The sequence below is a fragment of the Streptopelia decaocto genome, assembly GCF_964273445.1.
Source record: "Streptopelia decaocto genome assembly, chromosome: 1".
Classification (NCBI taxonomy): domain Eukaryota; kingdom Metazoa; phylum Chordata; class Aves; order Columbiformes; family Columbidae; genus Streptopelia; species Streptopelia decaocto.
The window spans coordinates 52,654,689-52,667,818 of record NC_138663.1 but is presented as its reverse complement, the minus strand read 5'-3'; the positions used below and the strand labels follow the sequence as shown (position 1 = coordinate 52,667,818).

Sequence of the window (13,130 nt, the reverse complement as noted above, 5' to 3'; positions counted from 1 at the left end):
GAATGTCAAATGCATCCATGAGCGTATGAAAGAGCAGGCAAAATTTTAGAAGGAAAGCACATCCTGACTTGCTAAATTCAGCAATGTCCCCTCTGGTTATGGGTGGTTTGAAAACTATCACCATGTGCTTGCTCTGTTCATATATTTTTCTCCCTATATATGTCCAACTGCCTCTGTTGGAGTCACCAGGCAGAGCTGGATGGCCTCAGTGTGTACAGCTGTTTTTGCATATGCTGTTAGTTAACAGAAGAGGAGGAGAAACAAGACTGGCTAAAGAGACTAAGGCCACAAAAGGGAGAAGACAGAACATTTGCCAGGGGTAGTACAGGACACAGGAGGCCTGTATTGGGCGTAACTGTAATGTTTTGATAGAGCTGAGGCTGCAGGACTGAGTGTAACTTGTGGCGAGGGCACTGGAAAACAAAAAAAATAGAGAAGAGGTGACACAGTGGCAAGGGGTGTATTCCCTAAGAGTGTGCGTGTCTATCTCAATCCCAGAATCAGTAATTAGAAGGTTTTTTTAATTGACAATAAATTGAATTAAGAAATAGGGTCCTGATTTGAAAAGTCTACCTCCAATTAACTGAATATTCTAAACCTGTGAGTATTTTTCACTTGAATCTCCAGGTTTCTCTTTGTGTCATCAAATGAAAAGTTCTATGGTGAACATCAACACTGTTGCCTTCAAAGCCCCTTCAGAAATAAAACTGGCTCTCAGTAGTGTTGAGTTTGGGGACTGGAACCTCATACTCTGTTTTTAGTAACGTGACAGCTCCCGAACTTCATATTTGTTTCAATATAGCACATGATCTACTGTTAAGGAGGAGTACAAAGAAGGCAGCAGTATGAGTTTTAAAACTGAGTAAAATATCAAAATTAACAAGTGTTACGATCTCACCTGTAGTAAGTATGAGCCAGGGGTATCTGCACTGGAACTCTCATTTTGTATTGTATTCTGTTGGGTAATAGCATCCTCTTTCTTCCGCTCCTTCTGCCCTGCTTCATCATCTTCATACTCGTCAAGGCTCTAAAACCAAAAATATTCAGTTACAAAACAGTCTTCGTATATTGCTTTACAGGCTTCCCATATTTCACAGAATTCACACATCAGTGCATTTTTTCAAAGAATAATTTCATATTTCAGAAAAGCTGAATTAAATGTTTAAACACTTTTCTTCCCATGGATATTTATATCTCCAATATAAGAATAAAGTTTGACAATCAATTACTTTTTCTTAACCACAAAATAAGAAAAAATCTAATCAAGATCCAACTTGACAAAGCTTCAGGCAGCGTTGTCCGAGTTCAGTGCTAATCCTGCCGTGAGCAGGAGCCTGAATTATACCCGAGTCCTTCCATTGGAATGACTCTACAATCACATTTGACATGAGCAAAAATTTTACCTCTACATAAGAGATTTTGAGGAAGCACAGAAAAGGAAAAAAAAAAAAAAAGTTAATTATACACTTCAATCAACAGCTGACCTTTTTGGACACAGTGGCATTGGCTGAGACTCAAGTGTCAGTCTCAATCACCCATCCTTGGTTTTGGTTTTGTCTTTGAAAATTCACCATCAAAAATTAGTCATTTTTAGATTAGTTGGGCAGTCATTAATTACTAACAATAACACTTATACATAACATTTTAGCTCTTCGACACATATGTTTTGTATTACATTTGCTGAAATACTTGATTCAGAAGGATTGAGTTTCTAAATCACTGACTGCTGACAGGTGAGAGACAGGGAAAGTAAGGAAGTAAATAAATAAAAATCAGTAACTCTGCCTCTGTTCTAGCTCAAAGCCACACTGAGGCCAGGGTAGAAATGTGAGGACTCAACCAGCTTTGGACTAAGACAACTACGTCTAAATAGGTCTATTAGCTTTACGTATACAAATTTATAGAAAGAAAAAAAAACCCACGATCTCATGTTTAGAAGCCTCACATGAAGCAGCCATGAAGCTCCAAAAAAAAATCTGATCAAAACATCACAAGCTGGTTGCCAGTACTGCATTAAAAAGAGGTCTGTTACACCTTGTTACAAAAACCTGGGGAACTAACCATTCTAAGTCATCAGAAAAAGCTTCTAGGTTAATGTGCAATAGCTTGAGAAACAGACAAGGCTGCAAGCAAAGAAAGATGAATGTCAAATTATTTCAATGGAAGTTTCTAATGCACGAAACCAAAAATCACTGTTTTGAGGCCTAGATATTGACAATCTCCAACATCACCTCATCCAGCAGACACAAAACTCATCAAAAGTACATAATGAGAATGCTAGAATGAAGTATTTTTTAAAAAGAAACCCAGTGTTATTTACTAGCTAAAAATAGCACTAGCATGTAAAAAACTAATTTTACCTGCTCCAAAGCAAACACTATGGTGATAGAAGTGTTAGGAAGCTGACAGACTGGGAAAATGTATGTTTCCAAATGTGAACATAATAAAGTGAACTTGAATAAAGGCTATTTAAATTCTCTACAGTAGCACTCATAGCAGAATACTAATGTGATTTCACCAGTCTACTTCTAAACAACATTTTAATGTAACTGATATAGACCTGTCTACTAATATCCATAAGAAAAGGCATACTTGAAAGATTATTATAGCTGAATCATTATACATTCAAAACCACTTTCAATATGTGGTCTTTTCAAATAAAATAACTAGAGATAAATAGTTAAATTGGTTCTCTCAGATCCATTTTTATCAGAGTCTTTAAAAAACACTGTCACAACACATTCTAAGAGATGAACTTCAAATCAACATCCTCTACCTTTTACAAACTGTAGAGCTTAAAAATTTTGGTAAAACAAACTTATGTCTGTATCCTAATTTATTACATTATCCTAATAATGCATTCTGATGTGACAAAATAAGAAATAATGAGCCACTACTGCAAAAAGAAATGGTGTGATCTTCAGCTCTTACAAAATCAGTCTTTTTCAGAAAGAACTATGAGGCTCACAGAAGGTATCGCAAAAAAGTATCACTAACGTCATGCAGATGAAGAATGATACTGTGTTAGAAAACCAGGAAAACTTTTGGATTGTTCTTCCAGCCTCCAGGGTGTTCATGTAAGAGAACAGAGATCCCAGATAAACTCCAAGGAACAAGATAGTTTTGACATGAGTTTGAAAGAGCAGCCTTTAATAAGTGTAGGAGAAAAGTGCCTGGAGACAGAAGAGACCAGTAATCTTCACACACCTCAAAGAAGCTTTGCATGTTGAAGTAACAACATTCTTTAAGGAGAAGCATAAATCTCATATTACAATATATAGACAGAAAAAAAAAATCTTTTTAGCAACTAAGTAGACAAGTGCACCTTTCTTCAAAAATGGTCTCCTTCTCTAGATACATGCTTCCCATCAGCTTCCCAGAGACCACCAGCATTCCACTGAAGTATTTTTCTCTGAATACACAATTACATCTGTGAGGAAGAATGCTCTCTTTCGATTTAAGATCATAGAATCATAGAATGCTAGGGATTGGAAGGGACCTCAAAAGACCATCTAGTCCAATCCCCCTGCCGGAGCAGGAACACCTAGATGAGGTTACACAGAAACGTGTCCAGGCGGGTTTTGAATGTCTCCAGAGAAGGAGACTCCACAACCTAAGATCACCTGCTACTAACTATTCTCTTAGATATTTTGGACAGGAACAATATGTCATCATCTGACACAAAATTTCCAGCCACAAAATTTTAAACTAAGAATTTTCAGTTAGGACTTACCAGCGATGCCCCTTCTGCCCTTTCCCTTCTTCTCGGGAAGGCCCAAGCAGATTACCAGTCACTGTCAAGGACCTTCCCTGGTTTGCCAAACACAAAGGTTACGTTCCCCTTCACAGAATCACAGAATGGTTGGGTTGGAAGGGATCTCTGGAGATCATCTAGTCCAACCTACCTGCTAAATAAAGCAGGTTCACCCAGAGCAGATCACACAGGAATGTGTCCAGGTGGGTTTTGAATGTCTCCAGAGAAGGAGACTCTACAATCCCTCTGGGCAGCCTGTTCCAGGGCTCTGGCACCCTCACTGTGAAGAAATTTCTCCTCATATTCAGATGGAACCTCCTGTGCTTCAGCCTGTGCCTGTTGCCCCTCATCCTATCGTCGGGCAACAATGAAAGGAGTCTGGTCCCATCCTCTTGACACCCACCATTGAGATATTTGTAAGCACTGATAAGATCCCCTCTCAGCCTTCCATACAGACATGCACATACTCACACACTAATTTAAACAATGACCATGAAACGCTTGCTGAGCACAAGGTGACATGATAATAATTACAGAATTTTAACATTTTACTACTTTTTCTAGAGTTATTTTGTTTCTATAGCCATTAGCCTTAACAGGGAAATCATTATGAAATAAGCTTTCATAATACTTTACATTCAATGTTTTCCTTACGTACTTCTCCATCAGCTTCAGTTAGACTGCTAATCTTAATGCTATTTATAGTCCATGTAACTTTTAGAATAATAAAAATCAACTAAAGCAACTTTTCGTTGACAGATTAGTTATTATTGAAAAATTAAAACTGTATTAAGTGTTGTCACACACTTTAAAAAATATTTTTGTTTAAACTGCCCTGCGGCTGAAACTGCCCGAGCCCACAGGACATTTCAATCAGATGGATTACTGCGTTGCTCGCATTGCAGGCTTTTCTCAAATACTACATTTACTTCAGAAACTAGTCAAATATCATTGAAAAAGACATAAATGGAGTAATTACTTTAGCTGTCAGCACAGCAGAGAAATGTACTTGTTACCACCGAGGTGCAATTCTGACCCATTATATAATTCTCTCTGTCCATTCCCTTCCCCCTGCTTTTTTATTTTGCTGCTAGGCACATACCACTTTGGATTCTTATTTTCCATTAAAATCATCTGAGTTTTGTACAGCAGATATTCAATGTGACATTCCCACATCTGATCTTAATATAAGGAATCCACAGAAATTCTTTAGGTTTTCTAGCATTTCAGTAAATGTTTGAAGCTGTAGTATAAACATTTTTCTGTAAACCTCTAGTATGGAAAATACAAGCAGAATAAGATGCTTTCAAAAGAATCAGACAGATGAAGGAAACAGCCACAAAGACATCCCTGCATTCCATCACACCACCAGTCCCCAGTTTAAAGAGACATCATACAAACAACATTTCTAATTATTCACTGATTTGCTTCCTATAAACAATTGTGCATTGCTAAGAACAAACAAAAACTGGGGATGGATTGTCTTTTCCATGAAAACAAGCTGTATTCCTACATGCAAAACATCAGTTTCTGAGTGCACACAAGCTGCTCTCACCACAAGAAATAGTGCCAAGTCAAAATGTCACTATCCCCATCCCCCTTCCAGCACCAACCTGCTCTTCCTTGTGGTTCTGCTGGCCGAGCACACATCTCAGAGCTTCTCAGTTCATGTCACGAAAGGTCAGGCAGGTTAGTCTCAGCACTATTAATTAGCCCAGTTGATTTTGCCCAAACTAGATGCGAGCCCATTCAAACTATTCGTTTTGCAGAACTCCATGGATGCTTGCGCTATATCAGCAGGATGAGCACTTGAGATAATAACGTATTTACCTAGTACAGCGAGATGTGCAAGCAGACACATACTCTCAATCAACCCACGTTGAACTCCACATTGGGCAATAAATAGAATCTCTACAGCACAAGCACCATCAGTTATCTCAACATTTTCTTTAGCTTCTTAACCATGCTAACAAGCTAGGAGAGGAAACAAATCCAGGCTTTTTTTTCCATTGCCCCAAAATGACTTTAAACAATTAAAAAGAAAAGCTTAAAAAAAAATACAGCAAAGATATTTTCTGTGTTTAGTCAAAGTTCATGTCAAAATACTGAAAAAGTGCAAAGGTTTCTACTAAATGTAAACAATTCCCAAAAAGTTTCACAAGACAATATACAAGAATTTTGGTTTTAACTCTGAAAAAAAAAAATGTAACCAAGTAATTGACTACAACAAAACACATTTTGGGAATAAACACTATTTTTCCTTCAGCTGACGATTCAAAAAAGCTTGGAAAAGTTAACTGCACATAAAAAGATTACTATTTTACACATAATTTCTTTATAATCATTCTTCTTACTAGAGCACTGAGAATCAAATACCTCCTCGCTTTACCATGCACAACTCTGGTATCTGCTAAGTACCATCCTCATACCTCTTTGCACAATATCAAACCTTATTGTCATCACCTCCATAATACATAGCAAAACCAAGCAAAAATCCTAAATCTCAACTATTTGAGATTATATTACCTTTCCCCTTCAGCATTTTAATCATAATTTTCAAACACAGTTTTATTACAATGTCCAGACAGTACCCAAAATATTTAAGTAAAATGGGTTTAGAGTTATATAATCTTTTATAGAACAACAGTATAATTGGAAAAATCGCATCTTTTTCACTATGCAAGCCTTTCAACAGGTTTAGCTTGCCTAACAGCTGTTCCTTACAAGTTGAAAAACATCCTTACAGAGATGAAAAGAGCTAATATTATTCATAGGAACTATCTAAAGCCTATAAACAGGGTTTATTTATTTATTTTTTATTGATATAAATTACCCAGGAAAAGATTTTATTTTTTTAAGAATACTTGACCTTAGTTCTCACATTAAGATAGTCCAAAAAAGGATTCTGAACTCAAACACGTTATCTGAACGATCTTTGTGCACTTCTGAAAGTCTACCAATCCAAATGGAGTGGTCCAACATCAACAATTAGTGTGATCACGACCATGGATTTTCCACCCAGAATAAGAATAAAGGCAGGAATCTTTGGTATCCAAGATCAAACGAGACTCGAATGCAGCAACGGGTCAGTGACCAGCAGGTGGGCCAGGGCACAGCTGACTGCAGCCATCGGACGCGCTCATCCTTGACCACGCTGCCGACAAAGCAAACCAAAAAGACGAGCATCTTACAGATCAGTGAGATGCACATCCTGCTCTACAGAGCTCAGAGCATTTGTGATTTTAAGTCACATTTACATTTTGTTTGCATTCTATCCTCTGCTCACCCATAAGGAGAATTTACAAGTGCCTGCTTTGTATACTCAATTGTATTTCAGAGCGAATACAATCTGCAGTCTTAAAAGCCACTTAGAAATTGTTTTAGAAAAAAAAACAAAACAAAAATAAATCAACATACTTGTCTGTATTAGAGCAAAATAACAAAGTATTTTGAATTCTTTTAAAGCTTCAAGTAAAACATCAGCTACATCAGCACCAGAATGTCAATTATCCCTCCATTATAATAACAAAAAGCAGCTATGTTTGCAGTTTGTTATTCAGCAAAATACACTGTTTGGCCACCACCGTCTTCAAACATACCACAAGAATGAGTTCAAAAGTCAAATGTTTAACTTAAACTAATCGCCAAGAAATCCTTTATCACAAGGCTTGTCAAGAATGATTGGTGGAAATGCTCAATTTAACTACTCAGTGTGTGACATTAATATTAAAGTCACAGAGTAAAGTGCCAGGGATACAAGAGAAACTGCAAAAGACAAGCTACCTACCATTACTAAAACCCTTCTAGAAAAGAGAAAAATGTAAGCTATCAGAATGAAGCGCCAAACTATTTAATACTACATTGAAAGTTAGCATCTTAGACCCTTTTCAGATTGATCAGCATCTGAGAACCAAAGTACCCAACAGCAGAACCGAAGATCCTTATGCGAAGAAGTCAAACTGCTGATGCCAGTATATTATAACATGAATGTACTAATGACTCATGCAAAAGAAGTGCCAATGTCCTGCTCTTAAGAAGAAAACAAAAACCAACAGCAAATAAAGGGGCTAAGAGAAAAGCAGCCAAATCCTCTTCTTGTTCTTGGTATGAGCCCCAGGCAGCTCCTGCCTCCTGACTTCAGAACTACAGGGCTCAGACTTAAGATACAGCACAGCTCTATACACTGAAGTGTGAAATTAAACATCCCCCTCCTTTTTAGAATTTTGCACACTGCTCTTCTTACCTTTATGCTCTAATCACATTCTGCTAGTGACAACTCATCTTTTCCCTCTCCTGCTAAAGGTTTACATCTGGTATTGAGTTAATGAAGACTACACTCTGCACACAGAAATCACTAATGACATTGAATGTACAAATCTAAAAGTTATAGCAATGTTCCCAAAAAAGCACACAAACTAGAGAAGCAAAAAAAAGTGCTCTAAAGTAGAGTCAGTCACCAAACCCACCTCCTTAGCCTCCTATTTAACATTCTGATATGATGCATCCTACCTAATATAGAGATCGCAAACCAGTGACTGAGAAGGAAACTGACAAAACAAAGTTTGCTTCTTTCAACCAGGAAGAAAAAAGAGAGAATTGTTGAGAATATTTGCACTGTTCACAGAAAAAATATTTCTCAGTTTGCATCATGTCGTACCTGTTAGAAAAGAACAATCACAGATTGCAATAGCAGAAAAAGAGAACTCATCCTGGATGTACAGAAAACAAGCTATAGCTTACAGACTTGACACCCTTCCACACGATTTTTCCTATAAAACTTGCTCCTGTATTAGATAGGATTCTGGGAGATACAAGTATTAGAGACCATGTAATCTGTCTGAAAGGACAGTAATTTACCCACTGGGAACAACGCCTAAACAAAAGCCACTCAAAGAACAGTTAGATAATGAAATTAAAATGTCTGTAACCACCACCATTTTGACCTCCACTGCAAACAGAAACAACATTTCAAAAGAGAGAAAGATGTATTGTCAGGCAGATAAAGACCATAGAGATTAAGCACCCTTCTCTTTAAACCAAGAAGAACATGGAGATAAACAAATCTTGGAGAAGATAAGCACACTATTCTCAAAACAGAAGTTTTCCTCTTAACGTGACCATGTAATATAGAACGCGTCTAATTCCTGTCTTCTTCCCTAGTACATCTAGGGTACTTCTAAAAAGAAATTAAGATGAGATCAGTATTTGGGGAAAGTTCTGACAGGAGAGCAAACGTTAATCGGTGTACTGTCTTTCTAACTACCCTATCCTCTCAAGAATGCAGTTTGTAGCAATTTATATTGTCTGAATATCAAGGTTTATGTAAAATGTGGTTGCATTTTATTTTTTTTTTTAATGTAGTAGAGTGCCTTCATAGGTTTCTGCTCTCTTGCTTAATAGGCTAATTGTCATTTTTCATTTTTCTACCCAACTGACTCTCACCCAGTGTTTACATACGGTGGGTGTGGGATTGGTCAAACTAAACAAAGCCAAAGAGGCTGCTGACAACCAAATGAGCATGGACAAGCCACGACAATAGACCCAGAACCAGTTCCAAAGGAAAAAGAAAACTTCGGCACAATCCTCTTTGGGAGTTGTACTGCATTTCTCATTTGGGATCTTCTAAATCCACAGAAAAGCTGATAAAAATATCAACCAAGTTTTCTGCTCCCCCAGCTGTTTCTTTTGAGTCTTAATGTAAATAGCTGTTCTAACCAGACAGATATGAGGACTCTACACTCAGCTGTGGGGCAGAAAGGGAGAGCACCTTAAACAGGACAGGCACATGTCTGGACAAAAACTGCTGAATTTTACTTTCAAGGCAATAAATAAGCACTTTTGAAGACCTCAGAACTGGTGTCAGGAATAGACAGTACTGAATGAAGCCATGCAGCAGACAAAGCACATCTGTCGTACTAAAGCCTGCAGGATGGCAATACCCAGATAAGATCAAAAAAGTTTAAAGCTGCTGCTGCAGTCAATATTGTAACTATTTCTTGGGAGAACACCTTACACCTAGAAATTAATCCTAGAGACAATGCTGTTTAGCTGGTTCCCAACCTAGACTTCTGAGATCACCCTTTAGCTCTGTATTTGGAAGGAAGGCCTCTTCCTCAGGAGCTCTGCCAATGCTTAATTTTTAATAAATGCTTGTATCAATGTCCAAGGCTCCTGATGGAAATCCAGTCCAGGTTCTCAAAGTGCAATCCCACGTCTTAACAGCATGACAGTCTTCTGTCACCGGTCTTTGTACGCCTCCTTCTTATGGAAACGGTGCTCAGAAATCACAGTTCTTTTGTCCCCTTATTTTCAAGAAATCACTAATGATGGGGGGAGCGAGGGGGGCAGCGGTAGCGTGTTCTAGACAGCAATAAATAACGTTTGATAACAAAATAGTATCTTTAAATAGGAAAATTGCACAAGCGTGGTGTTTCTTAATTCAGGTTTACTGCAAGTGAAAGATGCAGATTAGCTGCCACAGTAACTCTAAGGCTGGACAAAGCGGGCCCTTACCCTTCCACCTGAGCAGTCGGCGCTGCATATCCAGCCCTGAACCAGCTCAGCGGGTGTTTGACTCTTCCCATTCAAAGGCTCTGTGAGGAACTGAGGGAACTATAGGATTGACCTACGAGTGAGGAGGAGAAAGTGTGGGAGACAAAAATAGCTGTGGGAAAGGATCGAAGAAAGAACACGAAGCCGATGCCTGGTGAGAGGGAGCTACCCAAGTAAACTGAGATTACAGCAGCAAAAATAAGCAAGCAAGCAAAGAACACATCTGCTTGGATCGGTCTGAGAAGGAAAACCAAACATTATACTTTTCTGTGGTCTTTCTGTCACTGTCAGGAGTGATCTGTCTAATTTCCCTTGCAGCACTCACCCCAAATCTTTACATTTTGATTACTGGATCTAAAACAGAACTTGTCATATTTCTCTGCCAGAAGATAAGGAAAATGAGGACTTTGGGATGGGAGCATGCAGATAGACAAGACTCCACCGCTCAGGAACATTTCATGTGCTGACTTTAAGCCCACACAACAGTACCAGCAGGTTCAAGTACCTTAGCACAGCAGTAGTATTTGCATATGGTGACCTCAGAACACAGCAGAACATGCACGGACACAAACCTAAATCCATCTAGGTGTGAGGCAATGTAGTATAGGATCATGATGAGACACGTCATATGGCTGGGTCAAAACAACTGCACTCACTGGAAGCCTGCACTATTGTAACACACTGCATAAGAGAGCTATGGTATTTCTACAGCAAAGGAAACCAGAGTAAGGCAGGAATAAATAAAGCAGGGAAAATACCAGCCTAAATACAAACCTTATATTCACGAGTGCAGAAAAAAGTAATTTTTCATAGGCTGATTTTTTTTTTAATTGTTGAGTGACAGTTTTAAGGTTTTTTTAGTTATACAGTTACTTGCATACAACACAGTGTAAGTCTCGGCCAGGTCTGCAACTACTGAGAAGTTCTTTGCATGTCAACAGATCTACCATTTCAGCCCAGACAGCTCAAGCAAATCCTTAAGATGTCAGCTTACAAACCAGTTGTTTTCTCCATTCAAAAGAACTGTAACATGCATTTCCCAACTGTAAAATAGGAATAAAGGTTACAGTCCTCTTTTTTGAAGTATTTAGAAATCTACCCATCAAAGGTGCTCAGGAAATGTTATTACATGCTGACATGGATCTGCTCTAAGCTCCAGACCCAGAGCATTGCTGAAGTACCATATAAATGGGCCACGATACCCCTCTTGATATCCCTCCCCCCCTGTTTTCTACTGAGTATAAAGACAGCATGAGGTTAAGACTGATACACAGTTAATGTGCATCATCTTCTCCACAGCAGCTGTTCACATGTGTTGCTTTCTGGTCACCAAATTGTGGTAGACACAAGGTAATTCAAGCTTTACCATCCCCCTGTGAAAGAAAGGCAAACAATTTTACATATCCTGTAGGTACCACAGGGTAGAAGCATTCACAGCGTTACCATGGAGCAGCCCTGAGCCATTCATGTGTCCAACCCCACAGCCTTTCACTCTGACCGAAGAGAACAAGGAGAGGAATTAGCATCAGCTGACAACACCGCAGATGGGGTTCAGAGCTCAATTCATTCCCTGCAATAACCTGTCACAGTCAAATGATACTTTAAATCAAGAACAAAATCTGGGTTTAAGAATCTTAATGACAAAGGTAAAATGATGCTCCAGTAGGGGACTTCATGTTGTAAACGAGAATAATAAATAAACCAACAACAAAACCACGAACAAAACCACCAAAAACATAAATCCCTCAGCCATTGCTACACTTGTACTCCAATCCAAGCCAGGGGAACGTAAGCGAGGAAGTATCCGAGGCGGAGTCAGGACTGAGAACTCTGCTGTTCACGTTATTAAAACATGCTTTTAATTTCTCAGACTGCAAGCTAAAGCCTGTAGTCACGTCACTTGGAAAACAGAAGGCTGAGTGAGCATCTGAGGGTGAAAAGGAATGTTTTCACAGGCGCAGTTAGTAAATACCACTGGCTCCTGCAGACATTCTTCCTTAAATGGAAATTAACATTGCTTTAGGTTAGAAAAGAAAAAATCTCTTGATACAATAGGAGTGACTGGCTAGCTATTAACCTCTTAGCACCTGTGCTAAAAGATACAAAAATTAGCAGAAGGCTTTACATGCACGTTACTTTTTGTCCAAGAACAATTTTAAACTCTTCCCCTCCCCGCCACAGGATTCTTGCCTGTAGATTTGGAAGAGTAAGGAATCCAAAAGTCTCTCAAATACCATAAAAACAATGTGGAAGTAAAAAGTCTCTCTGCATATCTATGACTAACTGTATGAGGGCACCAGACAATTTAAAGAAAGGAAACTACTCTAGATTAGAATCAGAACTGAACCTTCACCCCAAAATTGAGCCAAACTTTATTCAGACACTGAAATAACTCTGCCTTGCTTTGATTTTATTTTTACTTCCTATTTTTTATTTTCACATGCCCCCCTGCAATTGCTTTTTCCAGCCAAGAAAACAAGACTGTTCTCGCTCCCCCAGGATTCCTAACAAATTTAACATGACACACAAAGGGCTGGGGCTCCACAACAGTTTAAATCACCCTGTTCCCATTCAGTCATACCCCAGCTCTCCCTTTTCGCACTCCTGCCCATGGGCACTCACTAGCCCCCTGCAACACATCCCTGGCACTGGGAGGTAACTTACCAGCAGAAAGCTAACCCTACAAAAAGTGAACAGTCTTTTCTAACACGTTGGTCTAGCTAACTACAGGATCAAGTGAGTGCCAGAGGCCACACAGGCAAGGCAGGTAAAAAGCAAGGATCCAAAGCAGCCCTGACATGGAAAAGGTTAAGCTCTCACAAAA

At 38.8% G+C, this 13,130-nt stretch overlaps 1 protein-coding gene across 1 annotated transcript in view; it reads right to left on the bottom strand.

Moving 5' to 3' along the window:
- Positions 1–13,130, bottom strand: part of PAWR (pro-apoptotic WT1 regulator) — an 82,062-nt gene that overhangs the window by 40,521 nt on the left and 28,411 nt on the right. The window contains exon 2 of the mRNA XM_082043563.1: positions 899–1,027. Coding sequence (XP_081899689.1) covers positions 899–1,027 — 129 coding nt within the window. The remainder of the gene's footprint in view (positions 1–898; positions 1,028–13,130) is intronic.